Source organism: Eublepharis macularius, chromosome 1, assembly GCF_028583425.1.
Source record: "Eublepharis macularius isolate TG4126 chromosome 1, MPM_Emac_v1.0, whole genome shotgun sequence".
NCBI classification, from domain to species: domain Eukaryota; kingdom Metazoa; phylum Chordata; class Lepidosauria; order Squamata; family Eublepharidae; genus Eublepharis; species Eublepharis macularius.
In genome coordinates, this window is record NC_072790.1 from 234,011,662 (window position 1) to 234,037,761 (window position 26,100).

Consider the following 26,100-nt stretch of genomic DNA (forward strand, 5'->3'; position numbering starts at 1 on the left):
GGGAGCCGAGCGGGCTCATGTGACCTCGCAATCCCACCCTGCGCAGGGGAGGGAGAGCCCGGCCGCTGGAAGCAGGCGGCCCTGCTGGGGTGGAGGCAGCGAGGGAAGGGGGCCGGGGATGCTGCCGGGTTGCAGACCCGGGCAGGGCGCTAAGCACGGCTGAAAGGCTCACCGCCCAACTAACGGGGCCCCGGTGACCCATCACCGCCGGCACCTTGGCATTCAGAGGTAGACTGCCCTTGCACGGGGAGGTTCCGTGGCCCAGAGCCGGTCCTTAAGCGCGCACTGGATCGGATCCCTGCTGCTTTGAACAGTGGCAGGCCAGGTGTGGCCGGAGACAGAATACCAAAGTAACCCCCGTTTGTCCCCAGCAGCCTGCTATTCAGAGGTACACTGTCTTTGAACAGGGAGGTTCCACTCAGCATCCGGAGCGAATAGTTCTGTCCCAAGGCCCTGCTGGATAAGACCAGAGCAGGCGAAAGCCATTCACTGCTGCTGGTGCCCCCACGACGATTGTTCAGCGGTGTACTGCCTCTAGACATGGAGGTTCTGTTTAGGTTAATAGCAGACTGCTTTGCCTCTCCCATGACTTTGTCTAAAACAGAGAATTATGTACACCATTCTCAACTCTGTGGGCAAACGCCAGGTTAGAAATGTTTTTAGAGACACGAGTTCAAAGTCTCTTTTAAAACCATCTAAGCCATCAAACCTTGTGCCAGTGAATTCCGTAAGCCAATTATATACTGCCCGGGCAACTGAAGTGGGTTTCTATTATCTGTAGCATCTTTATCCGGCCCCTTTCTCTGCAGAGCTTAGGGTGGCATATACAGTCGTCATGTCCCCCCCCCCCCCTTTTATCCACACAATAAGCCTGTGCGGTAGCTTGGACTGGAGTGGCTCAGAGTCATCCATTGGCAGAGGAGGCATTTGCGGTGGGTCTCCCCAGACCGCATCCAGTGCTCAAACCACTACTGATCACTCTCAAGCAGGGCAAGCTGAGCCAGCCCCCCCCCCCCCAATACACACCTTTGGGGCAATATTTTTAAGGAGTTTCTGAAAGAGCAACTTGCAGTGCCATCCCAGTCCAAGGTTCGGATCATTCTGCACCAGAGACAAAACCGGCAGGAACAGTTTAAGGAAATGAAAAATGGGTGTCCTTGTAGCATCTTAAAAACTTAACAGATTGCGGCGGCAGCTTCTGCCGCAATAAATCTGTGGGTCTTTCAAGACTTTTTGTTTTTCGCTGCAAAAGAGTATCGTGGCTACCCCTCTGGAATGCATTACCCGAAAGCGATTCTGAGTCTGCCGTTGGCATTGGTGCATTCAGCTCCCTGGTCGCCTGCAGGACAAGAATGGCCGATTTCCACAAGGCTCTGTCCTCAGCAGGTCACAACTTCTGCCTGGCACAAACCCCAGGAAGGCGAGCTTTGTCCTGCAAAACGAGCACCAGTTCAGCCTGGCACAGGAATCTCATTCAAGGGAAGGAAAGGTTGCCAAGCAGAGTTCCGTTCGCACTCCTGGAGCTTGATCCCCATGAACTGGAAGCCAAACACCAGAAGCTGCTACAAGCCTCCGGGCAAGGGCTCGATTCTGGGACTCGGTGAAGACAGGTGTCCTTCAGCACCCGCATGTGTGTGTGCGTGTGAAGTGCTGTCAAGTCACAACTGACTAGGGCGACCCCAGCAAAGGGCTCTCAAGGCAAGTGAGCAGCAGAGGTGGTTTGCCATTGCCGTCCTCTGCAGAGTCTTCCTTGGTGGTTTCCCTGCTTAGCTTCTGGGATCTGACGAGGTCGAGCTATCCCACGCTGCCTTCCCTCTATATATACATTTGATGAAAAATACATGACATCTATCAGCTAAAGTGCGCAACTGTCCCCATGAACAGGGACGCCAGTCGCATGCCCCACATGTAAACTTTTGCACATGTGCCTGCTTCATACCTGATGTGCCACCTGAGTGGAAGTTCCATTAAATGACCCCGAGAAACCAAAACCACAGCCTGTAGGGATGAGTTTAGGAATAGCTGGGCCCTCCCACAATTGGGGCGCAACTTCCAAACTACATTTAAACCCCAGCATCTATCAGGTCAGTAATTAAAAGTGGGTAACAATTCTTCAGCTGCTAATGGAATCCAGCAAATGAAGAAATTGCTAGATCCATGAGGGGTGTGGTTGGAGCAGGATACCCTCTTTAGTCAGGGAGGGGAAGGGAAAGTCTGCACTTTATGCAGGTTTCTATTTTTTAAAAATGAATACCCTCCCTGTCCCTTTCTTCCATCCCCTTAGTCAAATCCCCAATACTTAATTGGTAGCTCAAAGTCATGTCAAATGTCTGAGGAAGAGGTTGCAAACACCAGATCCTGTGCCCACCTCTGGGGAAAATGGCCTGCACCCCCCAAACAAGGTCATGTCCATTGGCCACTTGGTGGGAAAGTGCTTCCCGAACCTGCCAGCAGGGGGCACCAGCAGCATAATGCATGCAATCAGAGAAAGAGATCTTAAATGCAGGTTTCACACGTTACACAGAGACGGTCCAAGGTTTGACCCCAAACGTATACTCAGCAGTGGATCATGGCTGCACATGAAAAGCTAGCACATCAAGGAAAACAGTTCCAGTTGAGCTCCACCTTGTAGCCTGATGCTCTAGCTTTCTACTTGTGAGGAACTCTTGAGACATGTGCAAAGGAAAGCATTTAAACAAGCAAATCCCCATAAGAGGGCTGCTGTTTTCTGGACATCTGCATGGGCCGGACATGCAACGGGCCATGTGCCTCTTCATACACACTACCCACGCACTCTCTTTGCTGCCTTCTCGCTTTCATTAATTTTCAGCTGCTTCGTCTACATTCGGTCTGCCAGCCATCCTCAGGGTGTTCTTTCGGTATATATCCCTTTTTTAATTTCCCCCCATATTTCTTTTCTTTTTTTTAACCATCTGGGCCTCTCTCCCCTGCACTTGTGTGACTACATGCAGACCCTTCCCAGGAGGCCAAGGACAGGTATGAGCTGTGGGTCACATTCAGTGTTAGGTGTGCTCTTCCCCCCACCCCCAAGCTGTAAGCAGGAGTCTTGTGGCTCAGGCCCTTGTGCACAATAAGATTAAACCTGCATTTCGCACATAGTTCCCATTGCAGCGGGGTCTTGCTAATCCTTCATGCACGTCACTCCTAGCCACCTCCAATGGTCCTTTCCCCTCTTATTCCCCCAGCCTGTGCGCACACACACAGAGAGCATTTGCTGAAGGAAACAGGCTGCAAGGGGGGGGGGGGGAAGCACCATTTTTAACGCCCTGAATCCCCTGACCCTTGATTGCAGCTAATGTGCAAATTTCTTCCCCAGGGATTTTTATGCCGTTCTCATTCCTTACCCCTGATTCTGCCAGTAAATTCCTACTTTATCCTCTGCCTATGAGCAATGCTTTGCTTCAGATTAGCCATTCCCAAAAATGTCTGGGGAGGAAATAAACTTGTGAAATAACTAAAGGCTCCTGTGGACAGAGAGCACCAATCCATTCACAGGAGTCTTCCCACTGTGCGACTGCATGAGTCAGGGAAGAAGACTGTGATCTAATGCAGCATTCAACTTCTGCTTGGTCTCTGCATTAGCTGACAGTTCCACTGCACCCGATGCAGAAGAAGAGAAGGATCATCTAAGATGATTAAGGCAGCTTTCTGTATAAGTTGCCAGCTTGGGCTTTGTCCCCTTCCAATAATCCTCAGACAGTATCTCTTTAATGAGCATGGCTGTAAAAAAATCAAGTCACTCAGGCTGCAGTCCTAAAAATGTTTTCCTTGGAGTATAAGCCACTGAATAAAATGGGACGTATTATATCAGAGTAGAAGTTTGCTTAGGAAAATCATTCCATCACAGTAGAATGAACCAACCTCAAAAGAGGTTGATCGCTACAACTCTGTGTGATTCACTGTTCCGGCTGTGCTTTCTTTCAGTGTATCTCTGGTGAGAGACAGGTGTGATTGAATCTCTTCCAAGACAGAAAAGCAGCAGAATCAAAGGTGGCTGCCTGTTGCATTGACACACACAGAGAACCGTGACTGACGAAAAGCAAAGAGGTGGGCCTTATTGGTGTGAAATTCTTGCTTTAAAAAAAAAAGTAAATCTTTTGATTATTCTGATTTAATTTGGGGATGTGTGCAGACGTTTGAGAAAAACATTGCCTGGATTAATGCTGACAGCCCAGCTTGGCTTCCTGAGGCTAGCACAGTGGACTCTTGGCAGCAAAGTTTCCCCACCCACCCACCCGCTCCTACGCCTACCCGGGCACACCTCAATTGCTGTTTCCCTTGCTCATGGGCAGGAGAGCAAGAGAAAGCTGCCCCAAAGTGGAACTGGGGCTAGCTGAAGGGACTCATCCTTTCAGAAATGGAGCCCAGAGGCGGGAGCCTTGATAGCTTTGCTGGCCGTGGTGTTCTGGCGGGCAGCTGACATGCCCTGTGCATTCTTCAAGGTTTGGCTATGCAAGGAAGGGGCACCAAAGAACGCAAGAAGAACCAGCTGGATCAGACCCTTCTGTCCATCTAGCATACTGTTTCATACAGTGGCAGACCAGTTGCCCTGGAGGGCCGTATGAGAAGCTGAGCCCCCCCCCCTTGCTGCTGTGTCCCTGCACTGGAATTCAGAAGTTTGCTGCCTCTGGAGATGGAGGCTCCCTTCACTCACCATGGCTAGTAGCCATTGACGGACCTCTCCTCCATGAAGCTGTCTGACCCCCTTTTAAAGCCATCTTTGCTTGTGCCCATCAGTTCCTCCACTGGCAGAGGATTCCATAGCTGAGAAAAGAAGGGTTTCCTTATAGCAGCGGCCAGAAATCGTCAGCCTTCCTCTGAAGTTCCAGCCCAAGTCCAATTGGGGGAGGGGTTAATGGGGTGGTGGTAGGGGGTCCTGCAAGGAGTAGGCTGGGTCATACAAAACTGCCTAACAGCGGCAGGTCATTGGTTCATTCTGAGCCAACATTGCCTACTCTGACTGGTTGTCCAAAATCTCGAGCACAGAAATGTCTTCCCCGACACTAGTTAACAGGAGCTGCCAAGAACTGAACCTGTGACCTTCGGTAGGCAAAGCAGGGCCTCCACTTCTGATCGACGGCTTCTCTCTCCATAAAAGCAACGGCGAGCCCCTTCTTACAACATGTTTCTATTTTACAGATAGATGAGCAGCAGAGATGGGGGGGGGCACTCCGCCAACATCCCCCCCCACACACACACACTAAAACACGAACACATCCTCTCTTTTGTACTTGGCGTCAGAATCTCTCCAGCAACTGCTGGAAGAAGCAAGTCCAGGACCGGAGCTTCACTTGGCAGTGGAGGAGGGAGCAGGTGGGTCCTTAACAGAGTCCGAGGCTCCCGTTGTTCGTGGGAGTTGTCCGTGCCGGATGCCGTAGCGCTGAGCGAATTCGGCACGCTTCTGCCGCAGCAGCTCCTGCTGCTCCTGGAGGCTGATGGACCTGCAGGGAAGTGCAGAATTGAGCAAGACAGCAGCGGTCCCGTGGGCCCACCACAGGCCCAATTTCCTGCTGGTTTGTACACAAGAGTTCACGGAGACCACGTTTATACCTGTGTCTTGTGCCGGATTTCATAGTGCTAAAACAGGGTCCTCAGAAAGAGAAGTACTGACCTAAGTAAAGGGTATGGTCCTTTAGTTTCGGGGAAATGAGGTCTGCACTATTCTACATTGTAGGGAAGCAATGTATATAGAGACATCCCCCCCCCCCGATCCATAATATCAGAACGGGGGGGGGAGGTGGAGAGGAATCGTCCAGTCTCATCAAATCTCGGTCACTAAGCAGCATCAATACGTGGATGGGGACTGCCAGGGAAGACTCTGCAGAGGGAGGCAATGGAGAACCACCTCTGCTTCCCACTTGCCTTGAAAGCCCCTTGACAGCACACACACATGCATAATACTAGAACTTACGTACGTATACGTAGGTATAATACTAGAATACTAGATTCTAGTAGACCAGCAGTAGATCCAAGAGAGATGAAAGGAAGTACTACTTCATACAATGGGAAGTTGACTTGTGGAACTCACTGCCACAAGATGTTGGACAAAATCACGGGGGGGGGGGGCTATCAGCCATTTAATAGGCGTAACAGCTGAATGCATTCTCTGGTTGGTGTTTAAAGGCAGAATGCCTTTGTGAGATGCTGGGAGGCGAGACAGCAGGTGGGCTTTCCTGTGGCATCCATGCTGGACCACTGGTCTGATCTGGCAGGGCTAATCTCATGATATCCCATTGGCCTTCTGATGCTAGAGACCTTAGGTTTTATGGTAGTTATCTTCTCCCAAGAGAATCCTGGAAACCACCTCTGCTCCAGGATTCCCTTGGGAGAGGATTTGCTCTAAAATCTCACCATTCTGCTTTCGGCAGCTCTGAGTCTAAATACACCTGCCTGATTCATGACTACTTCATGCATCTGATGGAAGTGAGCTATGACTTGCTGAAATAAAAACTTTCAGCCTTTAAGGTGCTGCTAGGCTCCTTTTTTATTCTACTATGGACGTCTTTTGGCAAACTACAACTCCCAGAACTCTTTAAGGGAAGCTACGGCAGCACTAGTTCTTCAGAAAAACTTCTGGAAATTCTGCCCTAGCTGACTACCCCCAACCCCGCTACCTGTTGTTATAAAACATTCAGTTGTGTGCACATTTGCCAATATTTGCAAAGAAGATATCTTTTGAAAGATACGATAACAGGGGCTGCTCACAGTAGCTGATTCTGCACAGAAAAGCATGAGGTTTGGTCTCTGGTGCTATAGCCAGCATTCAAAAATGAGCAAGCGTCTAGTCCTCATGGCTACGAAGGAAAGCATGATTATTGTTGGGAAAACCTGGTAAAACCTCTGCAGCCAGAGGAAGGGAAGGTTTCGGGAACAGAGCTTCATGGCCTTCCAGAGCTTCCTGTCCCTGTCCCCCCCCCCAAATAAGGACAGTGAAACAATTGTACAGAGTAAGCAAACACATTCACAGGGTGGTTTGCGAGGGCACAACATGGAGGTGGGATGAGGGCCAAAGCTCCACATACCTGGCTCGCTCCTTGTTCTCATTGTAGATCTGAGTTATGACTCGGTCCTTCTCATCCATGAAATGGTTGTGCGCTTCCTCCAGCTTCCTGCAACCAAATTGGGGGGGTTGGGGGCAAAAGAAGCAACAGGAACTGAATAGGGTGTGCTGGCAATGTACTCGCCCTGAGCCCACTTACAGGTTAGAAATGTTGTAATAAATAATACCGAAAGAAACCAGATGCAGAAAATTCTGCTGCAAACCAGAATTCAAACAGTTCAGCTCTTCTCATGAAAACACACGAAGCTGCCTCATACTGAATCAGACCCTTGGTCCATCAACGACGAAGAGAGCTGTGGTTCTCGAAAGCTTATGCTACAATAAAGCTGGTTAGTCTTAAAGGTGCTGCTGGACTCTTTACTATTTTGGTCCATCAAGGTCAGTACTGACCCAGAATGGCAGCAGCTCTCCAGGGTCTGGGGTAGAGGGTTTTTCACATCACTTATTGCCTGGTTGTTTTTTCAACAGGGGATCGAACCTGGGACTGCATGCAAAGCAGAGGCTCTTCCTCTGAGCCACGGCCTCTCCCGTTTGTTCTCTGCTCCCAACAAGAACTGGGGGGGAAGCCCCTTCCTGTTGGAATGGGGGGAGGTTCAGCCATGCTCCTCCCCCTTGCCAGAGGGAAAGCCTCAGCCCAAAGCATCTCCTTTTATAAACTAAAAGGTGGCCTGTGCCCCTCCTTCCCCACCTGACTCCCTAGGCAGCTAGCAGAGAATGCAGTCCCGAAACTGCACAATGTGGCACTCCTGTGCTGTGGCTGCTGGAGCTCTGCACCTGGTCTCACTCTGGCCTCGGGGTACTGAGGCAGAAAGAGACCTGCAGCCCAGGGACAGACTACGCTGTCAGGCCTAGACTCCTGCCCATCCATCCCGTTCTGGCACCAGCTCTCCAGGGTCTTAGGCAGCCAAGGCCTTTCCTTTCCCAGCCCTGGTATCAGGGATGTTTGAACTGGAGAGGCCAGGGAGTGTGTGGAGTATAGGTTTGATCACTAAGCTGCCCCCATTTCCATACCAACAGCATGACGCCCTTCACAGGTGCCCGAGTCAGCCGTGTGATGGGCGTCCCTCTCTCCCACTTTATAGGCAAGGCTGGCGGGAAGTGGCAGTTTCTTTCCCCCTCCTGTTCTACCAACAGGCTTTCCCCCACACCCGAAGCGAGAACATTACATTCAAAGCGTGTCGTCCATACGGTTACCGGTTGCCACCGCTCTCCTCTTCCCCCTCCTCAAAAAAGACACAAAAGAGCACGTCACTCATCTAATAAATACTCAGCTCTATGGAGCTGTGCAGGGAAGGGCTAATTAGAGGCTCCCCTCCTCAAACCAGATTTCCATAACAAAGGGACAAAAATGTTTTGCCCCTCCGTGCCCTCTGGTGTGTTTACACTGGACTCTGGAAAACTGGGAGGGGTGGCTGGAGAGCCAGGGTTCAGCCTGCTGAGCGGGCAGGCGGCACAGGCCATCCCAGAATCCTTTGCAAACGTGCCATTCTTTGTTCACCAGCCAAAGAAAAGAAAAAAGCCTGTGGACTGATTGATGAGGGTGCCCCCACCCTGCGTATTCTCCCGCCCTTCCTCCAATTCTTTCTCCATGGGGTTCGCTCAAGGGATTTGGAGGAGAATTAATAATAGGCTGGCAGACTCTTGGGGAAATGGCTGCCCCAAACAATGTTTGTGTGGCCTCCCTAAGGAATGGAAGGGGCGGCTTTGCTCCAGGATCCCCTGGATTCTTAGATGCAAGGGGTCTGGAAGTGCAGCTGGCTTGGCCACTCCCTTATCTAGCACTAAAGGCAAGGCTCCCTGACTCAGGACGTGGTTGTACGAAGCTTCTGGGGGAACGGAAGTCACTCTGCAGGGGTCCTCCTGGAGTGTTTCACTAAGTTGTGCAAAGCACGGGCTGATTTTTCCCCCTCTAGATTTTCCTAGAGCTTGAGAGAAGTAAGATTTACTTCCTACTGGATGACGACAGAAAAAAGATGCTTGCTAGTTGGTGATGGCTGGTAGTTCCTAGCCATATACACACAGGTAGTATCCATATAGGGATGGGATGTTGTGGTTTCGCCACTGCAGGTGCAGCTGCAGATGATAAAGTGCAGCCGCACGGCACTTTCCCCTGCCCCAAGCTCCCAGAAGTGGCCACCTCCCCTCTCCTGGGACACCAGGCCTTTTGCAATGGATTAAAAAAAAACAGCACTAGAATATTGTTATAGTGATAAACTGTAGTAACTATAGGTGTATCGGGTTCTCTGAATTCTTGGCTTTGATTTGAAGAAAAGGTAAATCTCTAGTCCCTTTCCCTGTGTGATGGTGTGGCTGGAGTGCTAGACTAAGATTCGGGAGACTCCGCTTCGATTCTCCACTCTGTCATGAAAGCTTCCTGGATGATCTCAGCCTAACCTACCTCATAGGGTTGTTGTGGGGGGGAAATAGAGGAAAGGAGAATGATGTAAGCAGCTTTGTGTTCCCACTGGGGAGAAAGGCAGGATATAAATGAAGTAAAATGAAGCATTAAAAACACATAAATATACCTTTTTCTATGTATCTCCACAAGCAAAGCAGCTAGAGACTTTTTTAAAAAAATGAAAGCTGAGAAACCAGAGAACCTGACACACTTATTTCACAATAGCATAATATAAGAATATTCTAGCATTGATCTTAAAAAAAAAAGCCCCCCCCCCAGTGGCAGGGAGGAAATGGCTGCTGCAGGGACAGGGTCAAGGAAAATGGCTGCCACGTGGGCTGGAAAACCCAAATGTATCTGCCCACACAGCAGCCATCCAGGCTTTATTGCAATCTTTCCCAAGATTTTGGAGCAAAGCACGTTTTTTAAAAAGAGTGGAGTAAAGCCGGGGAACCCACCCGCCCAGAGGCGCACAAATGCACCCAGAGGCTTTGGGGAAGCAGGAAAATAAACCTTCCAGAAGCACTGGACTCAGGGAAGATAACCTGTGCCAAAATGGCCGGAGTCTGGTAGTTGTCAATGCAGCCAGAAAAGGAGACAGAAGGCTGAGTTGTTTCAGCCAGGTGGAACAAGTCCCAAGGGCTTGGGCGAGGGAATGAACCCCGGCGGCTTTAAAAGATGGCATCTTCTGGGCTCCTGGCAACTTCCTCATGCTCAAACTTGTCTGTCTGTAAATTCACAGATATGGCCAAAAGGCCATCAGTCTCTGCTGCTCTCCTCTCCTCTGCAGGGAAATAATCTTGTGAAGCGGCAGCCGCTGGGTTTCCCTGCCATTCGGGGCGCAAAAGGCAGTGCTGGCGGGCCTGCCTTCCCTCCTTGCTCATCTTCCACCTGCGCTCGGGATTTATCCCCGCAAAACCCGCAGGCACACTTTTGCCTTCCCCCATCCCCTTATGCGCCCCTCCCCATTTCAGATTTAAGTGGGCATGTTTAATTGCATTAGCCTTGATTAAAGGCTGCTCACGATTAATCTCTCCCTGGTCATGGCTGGCTAATTAGGCAATGGATTGGAATTAGAACTGGCTGGCAGCCGGGCTTGGCAGTCTCCGTTGTGCAGGGAGGGCATCGATCTCAGAAAGTTTTTTTTAAACAATCTCCCCCCCCCAAAAAAACCCACCCCTAAATCAAACTCTCTGCTGCAACCAGTCGAAGAAGCTGCACAAGGCACCCAACCATAATGACACCAAAAGGGACTGGCCAGATACAAGCAGGTTGCAAAGCTGCCATCTGAGCACTTCCAGCGCCCGTCTGCTTTTCTGGACTGCATACACTGCCCATTCCGGAGCCTGCACTTCATTACACTCACATGAACATCACCCTGGCGCCCTGCCTTTGTCTACTAGGCTTGTGACCTGCAGCAAGGTGGCATCCTGACCGGATGTTGGTCGTATTAGGGGTACCAATGCCATTTTTCTGTTTACTTAGAGTTTGGAAACAAAGATAAAGGCTGGATTTTACGAGCTCTAAGGCTGACGCAGCTGGCTTGGGGAAGAAAGCTCTCTCCGCCCCTACACCTAGGATGGAAAAGCGCAGCTAACTTTTTCTACTTAAGATTTAGGATACTGCCGCAGGTTGTTACAATCAGACATGCAAAGAGTTTTGGACTACTTCTACAGAAGCATCTCTATAGTCTGTTACCAACATGAACCAAGAACTCAAATCCAATACATGTAAAGGCTTGAAGCTATGTAAGTTTTCATTCTTTTTGAGAGTTTATTTTATTTTGTTGTTTTTGGGGGGTCGTTGTTGTTGTTCTAGCCTGCTACTGTATTGGAAAAAGAAACTGAAACAATTCAATAAACAATTTATAACAGTTTGGAAAGTAAGAAGAAAGACTGGGTGGAGGCTGAAGTTGTGGAGGGGGGGGGAGGAGAGAGAGAGAGGGGGGGAGGAGAGAGAGAGGGGAGGGGAGGGGAGGGGAGGGGAGGGGAGAGAGAGAGAGAGAGAGAGAGAGAGAGAGAGAGAGAGAGAGAGAGAGAGAGAGAGAGAGAGAGAGGTGCAGAGTGAATTATTAAAACAACATTTTCCATGAGCTCAAAGTGCTTCACCTACATTATCTTTACAACAACCCTATTAAGATAGATCTTTGTTATTATCTTATCCCCATATTGCAGATAGAGAATAAAAGGGGAGGGACAGGAAGAGGGAGAAAGAAAGGGGAGCTCGTCTAAGGCTATTCTGAGTAGTGGTCTTCAACATTCCCAAACTCAGGATCTAATGACATGTAAGCACATGACAGGAAGTCATGCCACACCAGTGTCACATGACAGGAAGGAGGGGAGTCAGAGTGAAGACCTCACTGGTGTTAAGGTCAGGGCTGTGGACAGCGGACCAAAAGAGCTGAGAAGCAGAAAACACAAGCCAAGCACCAGGAGGTGTACCGTTCTGAAAGGATATTCTCCACCAGGAAGTGACATAATTTCACAGTCCCACGCCCCCTCCTCAATGTGCATGCAAATAAAAGCAGAAGGTGTGGTCCTCTTGCTCTCTATGCACACACACACACACACACACAAGAGCGAGCAGGGCTTTTTATAAAGCAGCAAAACTAAAAGAGGATGGCTCTGGAGGGTCTAAGGCCCCTGCCCCATGAGTTGAAGACCACTGGTAAGTTTATGGCTAGGACTGCCAGCCTCCAGGTGGGGCCCGGAGACCTCTCAGAATTACAACTGATCTCCACATTACAGAGATCAGTTCCCCAGGAGAAAAGGGCTCCTTGGGAGGCCGGACCCTGCTGAGCTACCTCTATTCCCCAAACCTCGCCTTCCCTGGGTTTCACCCCAAAATCTCCAGGAATTTCCCAACCTGGAGCTGGCAATCCTGTTTATGAAGCTGCTTTCTACCAAGTTTATCGTCAGTCTATCAAGGTCAGAACCGTCTACTCTGACTGGCAGCAGCTCTCCTGGGGCCCAGGGATCTTCCACACCACCTGCTACCTGACCCTGCCAACTGGAGATGCAGGGGAACAAACTGGGGACTTCTGACACGCAAAGCAAGATGCTCTACTCCGGAGCCACGCTGAAATTCACACTGGAGACTCCTGGCTTTTTTGCAGTTCGTGCTCAGCCACTTTGCCTTCGTAAAAGTGCCCCCCACCCCATATTGTGGACAGTGTTTAACAGACAGTTCCTGACCATTAAGAACCAGGTCTGGATCGCAACCTGAATGTTTTCTCTGGGGGCGGGGGGGGGGGGGAGAGGCAAATCCCTTTCCGGCGACATCAAATGAAACATCGTAAGCAAGACGTAAGGGGAACCGAAGTGCTCTGCGTTGTTCTGGTCGCTGCGCTTTTAAGGCGGATGCAAACAAAACCAGGGAGGATTTAGAGGAGAGCATCAAAGATGATAAAGGTTTTGGAATGTGTGGCCTCGGAGGGGAGAAGGGCAGAAGGGCTTGGGCAAGCCTAGCTTAGAGAAAAGAAGATTAAGGGGAGGCCAGAGGGAGGGGGGCAGGGTGATAGCAACGTAGCCTAATGATCAGTGGAATCCCCCTTGCTGGACTTGAAGAGGGCTCTTAGCATCAGGACTGTGAACACAGAGCAATGGCAGGGGTCCAAGAATCCCAACGTGTCACCCTCCTCAAAACGCTGAGACCACTGACATTCCTTTTCCAATTCACGCTTGTAGTCCTCATGGTGGTAAAGTGTGGGCGGAAGCCACCTGCCTGTTGCCCAAGGCACCCTGCTGTGGTCCAAGAACATGCGATAGAATCTCAGAGAAAGCAGTGCGATCCAAGTGAACACTTGCCAAATTCATATCCAAGGTTTGTTTTAATAGAAGGGAGCATGTAAAATGATGACCCCGCTCCCACCCAAGATAGCCTTGTGCCCTCAACCATGGCCAGCCAGATGGCATCAGAAGCTTTGCACAGAAGGCACAATCACACTATACCCCCATTGCTATTTCCCACAAATAGTTAAAAGGTTTGCAAACAGCCATTTGTCTGCTTGCCCCTCAGAGTCATCTGGAAGGGACCAGGCAGTAAAATTTGGATTCCCCCCCACCCCTACACATTATATGCCTAAGCAGAGTGGTAAAAATGTTTTTTCTGGGCTACTGAATTCAGTGGTTACTTGGAAGGCAGCATAAAGGCAGCCCCAGGCAAGAGCAGGATTTGGTGCTGGGTGCAGAACACAGTATGCTTTTTTTAAAAAAAAATCATGTAATGAGGTTGCAAAGACAAACTTGATGGTCTGTAGGCAAAATGGGGGAGACAGTAGAGAAGAAAAGGGAAGAAAGGTGAAGAGATGGGAGAGAAACTGAATGACTTTTGTCTGTTTTTAATGTGGAAAATGTGAGGCAGGTACCTATGCTGGAGCTACTTGTTTGGGGGGAAGGGTGTCTGAAGAACTGAGTGCAACAGGAGAGATGAAAGATGAAGTTTTGGACGACTTGGCAAAGTGAAAAACTAACATTCCTCCAAATGGCAAATAACCTCAAGGGTTATTAAGAAACTCAAATGTGAAACTGTTGATCATCTATCAGGAAAGTAGTAAATGTCACACTGATTTTTAAAAAAAGGTGTCCCAAGCAGATCTACAGAATTACAGGCCAATTGGCCCAACATCTGTTCCAGGTAAATTAGTAGAATGTTATTACAGAAAGAATTTTTAAGCACACCGAGGAACAAAGCCTGCTGATGGAAAATCAGCATGGCTTCTGCGAGGTGAAGTCCTGCCTCACCAATCTTTTGGAGATCTTTGAGAAGGTTGACAAGCATGTGGGTAAGGGTGATCCAGTAGACATTCTACTATATAAAAGACTAACCGTGTTCCAGACAACGCACTTCCTACTCTGGTGAGCCTCTAGAGGGCACTGGCGTGAAGGGAAGCCCAGAAGAGGCAACCCATCCCTACAGAGAGCGCCCTGCGGCGGGAAGCCCAGGCTGGGAGCAGATGTGGAGCAGGTGGCAATGCTGGCCCCCCACCTTCACCCACCTGGGATCAGGAGCAGAGCAGGTGATAATGCTTTCCTCCCACTTTCACTCAGCTGGGATCAGGAGTGGAGCAGGTGGCGATGCCCGCTCCCCGCCTTCATCCAACTGAGATCAGGAGCAGAGCAGGGGACAATGCCCGCCCCCTGCCTTCACCCAGCTAGGATAAGGAGTAGAGCAGGTGGCAATGCCTGCCCTCTCCATCAACCAGCCTGGATCAGGCATGGAGCAGGAGGCAATGCCCGCTCCTCCCTTCACCCAGCTGGGATCAGGAGTGGAGCAGGTGGCAATGCCCACTCCTCCTTCAACCCGCCAGAATCAGAGAGCAGGCGGCAATGCCCGCCCCCCTTCACCCAGCCAGATCAGATGCGGAGCAGGCAGCAATGCCTGTCCCCCCTTCACTCGGCTGGGATCAGGCGCGGAGCAGGTGGCAATGTCCGTCTCCCCCCCCTCCACCTTCACCCAGCTGGGATCAGGCATGGAGCAAGACAATGTCCAACCCCTCTTCACTCGGCCAGGATCAGAAGCAGAGCAGGCAGAAATGCCCACCCTCTTTCACCCTGTCGGGATCAGACGCAGAACAGGCAGCAATAGCCAACCCCCTTCACTTGGACAGAATCATGCGCAGAATAGGAGATAATACTCGTCCACCCCCTTTAACCGGCCAGGATCAGGCGTGGAGAAGGTGGCAATGCCCGCCCCCCTTTCTTGCAGCAATGCCTGCCCCCTGCTTTCACTTGACCAGGATCAGGAGCGGAGAAGGTGGTAATGCCTGCCTCCCTTCACCCGGATGCAATCAGGTTCAGAGCAGGAAACAATGCCCGCCCCTTCACCCAGCCAGGATGAGGAGCGGAGCAGGTGGCAGTGCCCGCCCGCCCACCCCTTCATGCAGTCGGGATCAGGAGCAGAGCAGGTGGCAATGTCTGCTCCCTGACTTCTCCCGGCCAGAATCACTCACGGAGGAGGAGGCAATGCCCTCCTGCCTGCCCTCCCTTTACTAGAGCCCATTGTATTTTTCCCACAACGGGCTTTGTTACTAGTTATTATATACTTGGACTAGCCTGTTGATAAAACACATCACCAAAAACTCCTGAGTAAGCTGAGCAATCATGAGCTAAGAGGATGGATCTTCTGATGGACTGAAAACTGGTTAAACACCAGGAAGCAGAGTATAGGAATAAATGTATAGTTCTTGTAATGGAAGGAAATGAGCAGTGGGATCCCACAAAGATCAGTACTGGGACCAATACTATTTAATTTGCTCATAAATAATTTGGAAGTGGGGGTGAGCAGTGTAGTAAAGTTTGCAGATGATGCCAAATTATTCAGCATGGTGAAAACCATGTATTGTTCTGGTTGCTGTATCTCAGAAAGAACGTTTCAAAGCTACAAAAAACACAAAAGAGGACAACCGCGATAACTGGAGCACCCATCCTATGAGGAAAAGCTGAAGAGTCTGAGAATTTTCAGTTTAGATAAGAGACAACTAAGGGAGAACATGATAGAGGTTTACAAAATTATGCACAGGGTAGATAGTGTACAGAGATAACTTTTTCTCCCTCTCTCAAAATCCTAGAACTCGAGGGCATCCTCAATGGGCAATAGATTTGGGGTGGACAAAAGGAAATACTTCTTCACTCAACAAGTATTTACAGTATCTAATTCACTGCCAGTGGATGAAGTGACAGCCACGAGCATAGATGGCTTTAAAAACATTGTCTACTGGTCAGGCCTTTTGGTGCAATTTACTCTGACTTGGACAGAGAAGGGCTTTTTCCTGCTTCTAGAGATCTATTAACTGGAGGCTGAACCTGGGAATTTTTACATGCAAAGCAGGTGAACTTGATGCCTGAATTGCTTTCAGCTGGAGATGCCAAGGACCAGAGTTGAGTACTCCTGTGTCCAAAGCAGGTGCTCAGTCTCTGAGCGATGGCCCCTCCCTAATCAATCCACATGATGTATCGTTTAAAGGGAACCTCTTTATCTGAAAGATTCATTCCCCACTTTCTCAAGCAGACTTGAACCGGAAGCCTCCAAATTCTTGTGCTGTTGCCTCTGGGGGGTAAGCCATAAACATTGCAGAGTGGAGGGGGAAAGGAGGCATTACCCTACCTGTACCCCACATAGTGGACAAGGAGGCTACCCAGCATCATGAGTAAACAGTAGCCGAAGAGCCTCCTGTTCAGGCGCTGCTTCTCCTCCAGCTCAGGACCCGAGAAGGACTCCACAGGGGGCTTGTGGAACTGCTGCCAGTAACGGACGTTCTCGTTGGGATCTGACTCTCTCCTGGAGGGAAACCAGGAGAAGGATCAGCAGGGGGCAGGAAGGATGGATATTAACAGACAAGGCATCCCCATGCAACCCACTGCTGTCCTCCCAAACAGAGCCCCAAACAATGACCCTGTGAGGTAGGTCAGGCTGAAAGATAGCATGGACCGCTGGCCCAAGATCACCCAGTGAGCTTCCGTGGCTGAACGGGTAATTCAAACCCAGGTCTCCCAAATCCAGATCCATCCTACTTCAACCCCAAGGAGCTTATGATTTAATGTAGACAATGAGGAAAACAGCAGAGGGAAAGAAGGAAACTTGGAGAGAGGGGGAGAGAAAGGCAGTTGCAGGGGGAGATTTCCCTACAGAGCTGCCTTATCTTCAGTCAGAGCACGGGCCCAGGGGACTCCATACTGTCTCAGGCAGTAGCTCTCCAGGAAATCAGGGAAGAGAAAGGCCTTCCTCAACCCCTGCTGGAAGACCACACCTCATCCCTTGCCTTGCTCCAAAGCTGCCAAAATCGAAGGGCTGTCTCTTGGGGCTGCTGTGGTAGCTGCCTGAGGAAGACTGGGGTCCCTGAGCGGTTCTCAGGCGATCGTAGCACCGCCGACTGCTCTCCTTGCTCAGCACCTTGTAGGCCTCGTGCAGCTTCACAAACTGGCTATGCAGGTCCGGGTTGGATGGATCACTGTCAGGATGGAGCTGAAGGGGAAGAGAGGAATCAGAACCAGAACAGCCCCCAGCTCTACCTACAAGTAGAGAACTCTGTCAACGTGATTTACCTGGATTCCAGCAAAGCTTTTGATAAGGTTTCCCATAACATTCTAATGGGTAAACTGGAAGACTGTGGACTGAACTATAGGACAGTTCGGTGGATAGGGAACTGGTTAGAGGACCGCACCCAAAGAGCGGTGGTCAATGGCATTTCATCAGATTGGAGGCAGGTGTCCAGTGGGGTGCCACAGGACTCGGTTTTGGGCCCGGTACTTTTCAGTATTTTTATCAATGATCTGGATGAAGGGGTAAACGGGCTACTCATTAAATTTGCTGATGATACCAAATTGGGAAGAGTGGCAAACACCCAAGAAGAAAGAGCTAAAATTCAGCAAGACCTGAATACTCTGGAGAATTGGGCAGTTGTGAACAGGATGCAATTCAACATAGGTACGTGCACAGTATTACATCTGGGCCACAAAAATGGGAAGCACAAATACTGGATGGGGATACACTTCTGGGCAGTAGTATATGTGAAAGGGATCTTGGGGTAAGAGTGGACTGTAAACTGAATATGAGCAGTCAGTGTGATGCGGTGGCAAAAAGGGCAAACTGAGTCTTGGGTTGTATCAAAAAGGCCATTGCATCGAAATCACAGGAGGTCATAGTCCCTCTCTATACTGCCTTGGTCAGGCCGCACCTGGAGTACTGTGTGCAGTTCTGGAGGCCTCACTTCAAAAAGGATGTGGGCAAAATCGAGAGGGTGCAGAGGAGAGTGACGAGGATGATCAGCGGTCTGGAGACTGAGCCCTACGAGGAAAGGCTGACGGCCTTGGGAATGTTTAGTTTGGAGAAGAGATTGAGGGGGGACATGATTGCTCTCTTTACATATTTGAAAGGCTGTCATTTGGAGGAGGGCAAGAAGCTGTTCCAATTGGCAACAGAGGATAGGAACTGAAGCAACGGGCCTAAATTACATGCAGAAAGGTACCGGCTGGATATTAGGAAAAACTTTTTCACTGTCAGAGTAGTTTAAAGGTGGAATCAGCTGCCTAGGGACGTGGTGAGCTCCACTTCACTGGCAGTTTTCAAGAAGAGGCTGGATGAATATTTGTCAGGGATGCTTTAGGCTCATCCTGCATTGGGCAGGGGGGTTGGACTAGAAGGTTTGCATGGCCCCTTCCAACTCTGTGAAGTACATTGCTGCATCTCTGGACAGACGGACCAGGCTATCCATCCATCCGCACATCCTCTCCCCTTAAAACACTAGTTTACAACATACAGGAGATCTTTTGTTTTCTCCATAGGATAGCATCAAAAAAATGACACACACAAACATCCACACATCCTGCCAGTGTGAAGTGGTACAGTCTGGAATTCCACATGGCCCCCTCATCCTGCACAATATGATGCGAGGATCAACTGTTCGCACCGTCATGATGGATAACAGAGCAACAGGCCCGATGTACAAGTGGCCTTTTCAACGCAGCCTGGAGACAGGCACTATCATCAGAGCCCTCCCTTTACAAGGGAACAACCCACCACCATCTCCGCATGGCAATCTCATCAGGGGTTGGCATGGGCTTTGCAGCCGGTTTGAAGTCTGTGTATAGGGCTGACAGTGAAGGCTGGAGAGGCATGGAGAGAGAGCCAGAGATAGGAGATCATGCTACAACTGGGCCTGTATGACATGCTCAGTCAAGACAGTTTGACAGCCAGCAGAGGCAAAAGGGTCTGATCTATGGCACTGGAAGTACTAGGTTTGAATTTCCCCTAACCGTGAACACAATTTGGTGACCTTAGGCAAGCTCCCCTCACTTGGCTCATCTGCCTTCAATCTGCACCACAAGGTTAAACAACTCTTAACGTAAGAAGAGCCCTGTTCGGTCAGACCAGGTGTAACGAGCTTTTGTCTGAAACTAAGCTTCTACTAGCCAAGAGAAAGATGTCTCTCTCTCCTGGAAAGCTTACAGCAATTAGTTCTCAGACCTGTCAAACAGATAAGTTCTTTGAACTAGCTGTTTATCAGTACATTTATTTATATAGGGTTCAATATTGCTTTGCAACTCTTTATCAAACACACAGACACCTGTCTAGAGTTTATTTCACTTTATTGAAAATACACCCTAGTTTTTTAATGAAGCAAGTAATCAAAATATAAATGGCTATTAATATAAATCCTATAAAAACAGAACACAGAAAGGCAATGAGAAATAAGTTTGCTAACATTTCTTAATAAATTCCAAGTTTAACATAATCAAAGTTTCTATGAAATGTATAGGTAAAAATAAGTTCTCACCTAAATTCTCTCAAGAGATTTCTTCCATCAGAGCTCTACCATTCTATCTGTGTTTGCAATTTTATACCTCATCATATGCAAATATTTAAGGTCTATTCACATGATAGCACAAACAAACAATGATTGGTTTGACGCTTCACTGAATATTCCTAATTTCTATAGTACAACCTTCCAATTAGTAAAAAATTACGTTATACTCAGGCTTTCAAAACAAAACTACAAATCTCTGAGAAGTGTCAGGAAAAGTTAAGTTGACTGATCACCATTGGTTGAATCTCTGATAGAGGAACATTAATCTCGATAGAGTCCACTATTTTAATTCACTGTCAAAGGATGAAAGCGCACCTGTTAGAATTACCTAACACATAGAAAAAACACACAGACAGTTCATGCAAAGTTTAAAAGTTCATCTAGAGAATACAAGAGTTTGGCCTAGTATAGCTCAGTATTGATTACTGTCATGTGCTTTTATCTATATTGGTATAACACGGGGGTCCATCTAGTTCTACAGTCCATCCCTCACAATAAGGACCAACATGGCATAGAGGCCAAGGCCTTCCCCTGATGTTGCCTTCTGGCCCTGGTATTCAGAGGTAGACTACCTCTGAATGTACAGGTTCCCTTTAGTCTCCATGGCTAGTAGCCACTGACAGACTTATCCTCCATGAATCTGTCTAATCCCCTTTTAAAGCCATCTATCCCCGCAGTGACAGTTTCAGGTGGGCCGCCGTGCTGATCTGTAGTAGAAGAGCAAGATTCGGGTCCAGTAGTACCTTAAAGACCAGCTAGACTTCCAGGGCGTGAGCTTTTGAGAATTTTTTCTCATCACTCATTGTCTAAAGAACACCCCCCCCCCCGACAGGGCTGTAAGGAGTAGCACGAGGTAACATTCACACAGGGCAGTCAGTGTTTTTAAAAGTTACATAAATGTTGGAGATTCTTAGTGCAGAGGATGTCTGGATCTAGGTCTTTCTGCTCTCAGGCAAAGAGCCTAGTGTGGATTAAAAACAAAAAAAGGTTAATCCCACACTAGTCACCCCAATTCCCCAGAAGAAGGGCTGGATGCAAAATGTAGCAGCACGGCAACATTTTCATGCCTGAGGTAAAAAAACAAATCCAAACTGGCACACTCCTTCCTGGTAGTTAACACTGGGTGCCATGCAGCTGTAAATTCTCACGCTAAGCCCTGCTGAAATTGATAGAAAAGGTGCCTGAATGGTTCCAGTGTGTGGTACGGTGCTCAGAGTGTCAGACTAGGACCAGGAAGATCCAGGTTTGAATTCCATTCGGCCACAGAAGCTCGCTGGGCAATTTTGGGCCTGTCGTCTGCTGTCAGGATAACTAAGATACATTCAGGTGGGTAGCTGTGTTGGTCTGCAGTAGAAGAGCAAAATTTGGGCCCAGTAGCACCTTAAAGACCCACTAGATTTTCAGGGTATGAGCAAAACTCCCTCCCTTGGGAGACAATGGAGGAGGGGGAAAGCACGTATGCCACACCCTGAACTCCTGGGAGGAAGGGGGGGGGAATAAAATGTACTAGGAGGCTAGATAATGGCAGTCTGTCTCCAAAGGTGTTGAAAAAGACAGTGCCATGTATTTTGTTGCTATAAATGGGGGCAAACATCAGCCCCCGCCCTCTTTCAGGCCCTATCAGGGACCTGGGCAAGAGATCAGGCCTTGGTTACCTCAGGAATTTAACACCCAAGTGGGAACATGAACCAGGCCTGTTGGCAGTCCCATGTCAAACTGTCTGAGCTTTGAAGATCAGAGGGCCACAAATGGGACATGTTCCCAGTCAGGGCCACCTGGGATGCCTCGAAGAGCCCAGGAGAGTGATGGCGAAAGGCTGTTTAGTGAACCTTTCTCTCCCTGCTTGCCCCCTCCCCGCAAGCTGTTCAAGTATCTGCAACAGGCACACACCCCCTCCAGAGAGGGTAAGGTAAGTGACGAGCTGTAGGTTGAATGCTTGCACCAAAAAAACAGGAGGGGACATCTTTGAGCGTTCAGCAAGTATTTCCAATATAGTCTAAAAACTTGACTTTTTAAAGGAAAGCTGGAACTCAGATAGCTGAATTCTATGTTCAATCCAATACTACATTACACTCTCAGGGGCAGTCATGGCACACACTCACTTTCAAAGCCAATGCCTGACAGGGCCTTTCCAGAACCACCTCAGGCCTAACAGTGCTCCTCTCCTACCCTGTGAACACATAAAGCTGCCTTCTATTGAGCCAGACCGCTGGGCTGTTTCGCTCAGTATTGCCTCCTCTAATTGGCAGCAGCGTTGCAGTGACTTATGAAGAGAAAGAGCTTTCCCAACACCTGTGACTTAAGATCCTTTAAGTGGAGACGCCAGGATTGAACCTCACTTACAGGACCTTTTTGCAAGCACTGAGCCCGTCCATCAGTGCTGCCCTCCCCTGCCTGGTTAATTTGCAGCGGCTTGAAAGCCTTCAGGGAAAGGGTTCTCTCCCTCTCGCTCTGTCTTTCTATACTGCACCTGGACAGATGCCGCTGAGATCCCGTACGAGGATGGAAAGATGCGGTAAAAAAAAATTACTGTTAATAAAAATTAACACACACTGTTGGCACAGGCTTGGAGCTGTGTGCCAATTTCACTCTTCCCAATTGTCTCTTCTCTCCATGCCCTCAGCTAAGGTGGTTAGATCAGCCTTGGCAGCGGCTCCATGCAGTTGGAACAGAAAAACAAGGAGGGCACCGACTTCGGTTGCCTTTAGGAAATCCCACTGCAAAGCCGCATTATTTAGGAGAGCATTTGAGGGAGGTTAATCCTTTCTCTTATGGCAACTTTACATTCATTGGCGTGGGAGGATGGTGGACTATAAATTATAATCATATGGGAAGAGTATGATGTTTTACCGGCTGTACGGTGGAGATAACACTGGCTTTGTTCATCACTCTGAGAGGACACTAATCTGGCCAGAAGAGCGGTATAAAAATGAACTGTTGTTATTATTTTTTGGCTGTGCCCACGTATGTTGGATCTTGGTTTCTGTAAGCTGCCATCAGTCCCCAGGTATGGAGGAGATAAGATCTAATACAAGTTTTCCAGTAAACGCATAAAGCAAATAAATGTGAAATAGTTTTGCCCTACCTTTCCCCAAACAGTCAGGTAGCTTAGAGCAAATACACCAAGTGATATTAAAAACTATCAACCATGCCCCGACAAGCTCTCCAACATTAGCGAGCTGTTCCCTGAAATGAGGGCTGCCTTGCACCTCTGCCCTAAAAACCAGTGACCTCCTAATCTGCTCAGGCAAGCCATTCTGCGCAAATGACTGAAACAATGTGCATGAAGCACTTTGAACGTCTGAAACCTCCAGATATGTGTGTTGTTGTTACTACCAAGTAAGTATGAATAATGGCATAAGTAGCATCCACGTGCGTGCAAAACATGGGACGTTTGCAGGACTATTCGTTCACAGGGACACACCCCAAGCCCCTCCCCGTATCTTAAACCCACGCTTGTGCCTGCCATCCCCCTGCTGCTAAGAAGCCTCTGTGCCTTGGCCTGGCAGTGGGGAAGGGCGGGACTCTTTAATCTCTGATTACATCTAGCCAAGCTGCAATCGTCTCTTAGCAGAGCAATCGGGCAAAGGCTGCCAGGAAAAAGAGAAAAGGCCCTTGAGGGCTTCCAGAAACAATAACCAGGGACAGAGGCCCTGGCCAGAGGCTGCTGTTGCTGTGCTGGCCGCTCCTTTGTTCCCACGGGACCGTCCATCATAGAGCAGCGGCGAGGTGGGTGGCAACAGAGACCCAGAGCCAAGGTTCGCTCCTCGTGCCAAACTGCAAGGATGCAGCGCAGCCCCTCCTGCAAATAAGTTACAAGTTACCGGGAAGTTCTTCCTTGAAGCTGGTCAAAATCCACAGCTTTTAGGAAGACACCCCCTGGATTACTGCTCAGACCGTGTGGTAAGACGGTGTGGTGTAGTGATTAGGGCACTGGACTCAAATCTGGGAAACCCAGGTTTAAATCCACACCCCGCCATGGAAGCTCGCTAAGTGACCTGGGACCAGTCATACGCACTCAGCGTAACCTTACCTCACAGGGTTGTTGTGAGGATAAAATGGAGGAAAGAAGAACAATGTACGCTGCTTTTGATCCACCTTGGGGAGGAAGGCAGGCTATATCAATGATGTAAATAAATACTGAACTTTAATAAGGGAAGAGGGGGGGAAATTTACACTGTTAAGAATTTGTAAACATAGGAACAGCCCAACTGGAGATCAGACTAAATGTCCATCTGGCCTAGCATTCTGTTTCTGACAGGGGACAGCCTCGGGAAGCCCCCAAGCAGGCCATGAAGCCAACAGCTTTCTTCTGTTATAAGTGCCCCACCATCTGATATTTAGAGGAATACTGCCTTGGAACAATTTTCCCGATTATTTCTCACTTGAGAAAAACATCCTGTGGATGTCCACGTGCCCCCAAGTGAACAAAGCAGCACAAAAAGCTAGGGCGAATCTGTCACAAGAGAACCACGTACCTACACACTGCCTGGCCGATCTTCTCAACATGCTCCCCCTCAATCACACATTTGGTACAAGCAATTAAAACAGTCTTGCAGTTAAAACCATGGAAGCATTGGGGGGGGTTAGGGTAGAAAGGAACAAGGGACATTCAGAATGGAGCGCTTGTTCTCTCCAGAGGTAATCCCTTTGGCTAAAATGAGTTCCCACAGACGACTTGGAGATGGGTGGGCAGTAGGAGAGGCCCGGAAATCACTTGGAAATTAATGCTACATCTTGTGTGTATGGCAATGGCAAGACCACCTGACAACCCAAAGAAAGCGCGGGGGCGGGGGGGGAGATTGCTCAACAACTCCCTTTGTATGGCTTGCACTTAATTCCTAAATGGTCTGTTAAAAGCAGGACTCTTTGCACTAAATCCCTTGAAGCCAAGCAGATCCTCCACCCCCCCCCCTGCCCGCAAGAGCTTCAAACAGACACAGAGACAGACAAAAGCATTTGTTGAGGCAGAGCTATCCCTGTGCATAGTGCTTTGATGACAGAGTAGAGAACAGGTCCCTGCCCTAAGGAGCTTACAATCTGCAACCTGATGCAAGGGAAACAACAAAGGGAAAGGAGGAAAATGGAGGCAGGAAGGAATTGGGCGTAATGAGTGTTAGGTTCAGTTATGTTTCTGCAGGGGATTGGGGCAATAGTTTTGTAGCGGCATCGCTGGTCATAACATACCCATTTCTTTTTGCCCCATGGTCACCTCTGGTCAGAAGTGTTTGGGAAGCCAGCACAAAACCCCGCAAAACCCACTTGGCCAGAAGTGACAGGGGAAGGGGTGTATATATACCCCTGAGCATATGCTTTCTAACACCAACTCTCTGACACCCTCCCCCACACCATTTCCCGCTTGTGTTCTTCTAAGAAGCGATGGCTTCCCGCCCCAGTTCCTGCCTCCTCCCATTTATCTCTATTCAAAAATGACCTTGATAGGTTGAAAAGCTGAACTGGAGCTAACAAAACAAAATTTAGCAGAGATTTAAAAAAAAATCTGCTTTTAGGCTGAAAGAATCAAATGCCTAGATGATGGATGGGGGAAACCTGGCTTGGCAAGTGCAGTACATTAGACTACTGTACTGCGCTCTACGCAGGGCTTCCCGAGTCTGATCCGGCGGTTACAACTGATCCAAAATGCAGCAGCACGTGTCATCACCGGAGTGTCTGGTGGTGCACATATAGCACTGTTATCACGCCAGCTGCATTGGTTACCAGTGGAGTGCCAAATCAGATTCAAGGTCTTGGTACTTACCTATAAAGCCCTATGCGGACTGGGACCTGCGTATCTGTGGGACCGCCTCTCCCCGTATGTGCCCCAGAGGACGCTCTGATCAGGAGATAAGCAACTACTAGTGGTCCCTGGTCCCAGGAAGGCCTGCCTGGCCTTGACCAGAGCCAGGGCCTTTTCGGTCCTGGCTCCAACCTGGTGGAACGCTCTGTCAAATGAGACCAGAGCCCAGCAGGATCTGCTATCCTTCCACCGGGCCTGTAAAATGGAGCTGTTCCGCCAGGCATATGATCGGGGCTGAGTCGGGCCCCCATTGGCCGAATAGAGGACATTGAGTCCCTCCCTGTTTAGAACCATCCACCACCTAACGGCTGTTCTGCTGAATGGGAACGATTGATTGATGGGTAACAGTGATTGATTGTTTTGGTGCTGCCTTATATAGATTTTTTAAATACTTAAATATTGTATTATTATTTTAAGTGATTTTAAATGTATCTAACGTAAATTATTATTGTGTGTTTTAGATGTATGTGATCCGCCCTGAGCCTGCAGGATGTGGGAAGGGCGGAATACAAATGGAATAA

At 49.1% G+C, this 26,100-nt stretch overlaps 1 protein-coding gene and 1 long non-coding RNA gene across 6 annotated transcripts in view; one reads left to right on the plus strand and one right to left on the minus strand.

Moving 5' to 3' along the window:
• The first annotated feature begins 342 nt into the window (after positions 1-342).
• LOC129340454 (uncharacterized) lies at positions 343-5,239 on the plus strand. The gene is made up of 3 exons (XR_008598016.1): positions 343-388; positions 3,946-4,068; positions 5,161-5,239. It is a non-coding gene; the product is annotated as an uncharacterized LOC129340454 (long non-coding RNA).
• DNAJC4 (DnaJ heat shock protein family (Hsp40) member C4) overlaps positions 4,088-26,100 on the minus strand; it is a 62,770-nt gene continuing 40,757 nt past the window's right edge. For 4 of the 5 annotated variants that reach the window (XM_054995225.1, XM_054995233.1, XM_054995243.1 and 1 more), the window contains 4 exons: positions 17,227-17,441; positions 16,584-16,757; positions 7,044-7,130; positions 4,088-5,462 (listed from right to left, as the gene is read on the minus strand). In XM_054995225.1, coding sequence (XP_054851200.1) covers positions 5,309-5,462; positions 7,044-7,130; positions 16,584-16,757; positions 17,227-17,441 — 630 coding nt within the window. In that variant the 3' untranslated portion in view covers positions 4,088-5,308. The remainder of the gene's footprint in view (positions 5,463-7,043; positions 7,131-16,583; positions 16,758-17,226; positions 17,442-26,100) is intronic. The other variant, XM_054995251.1, reaches the window with a different exon arrangement.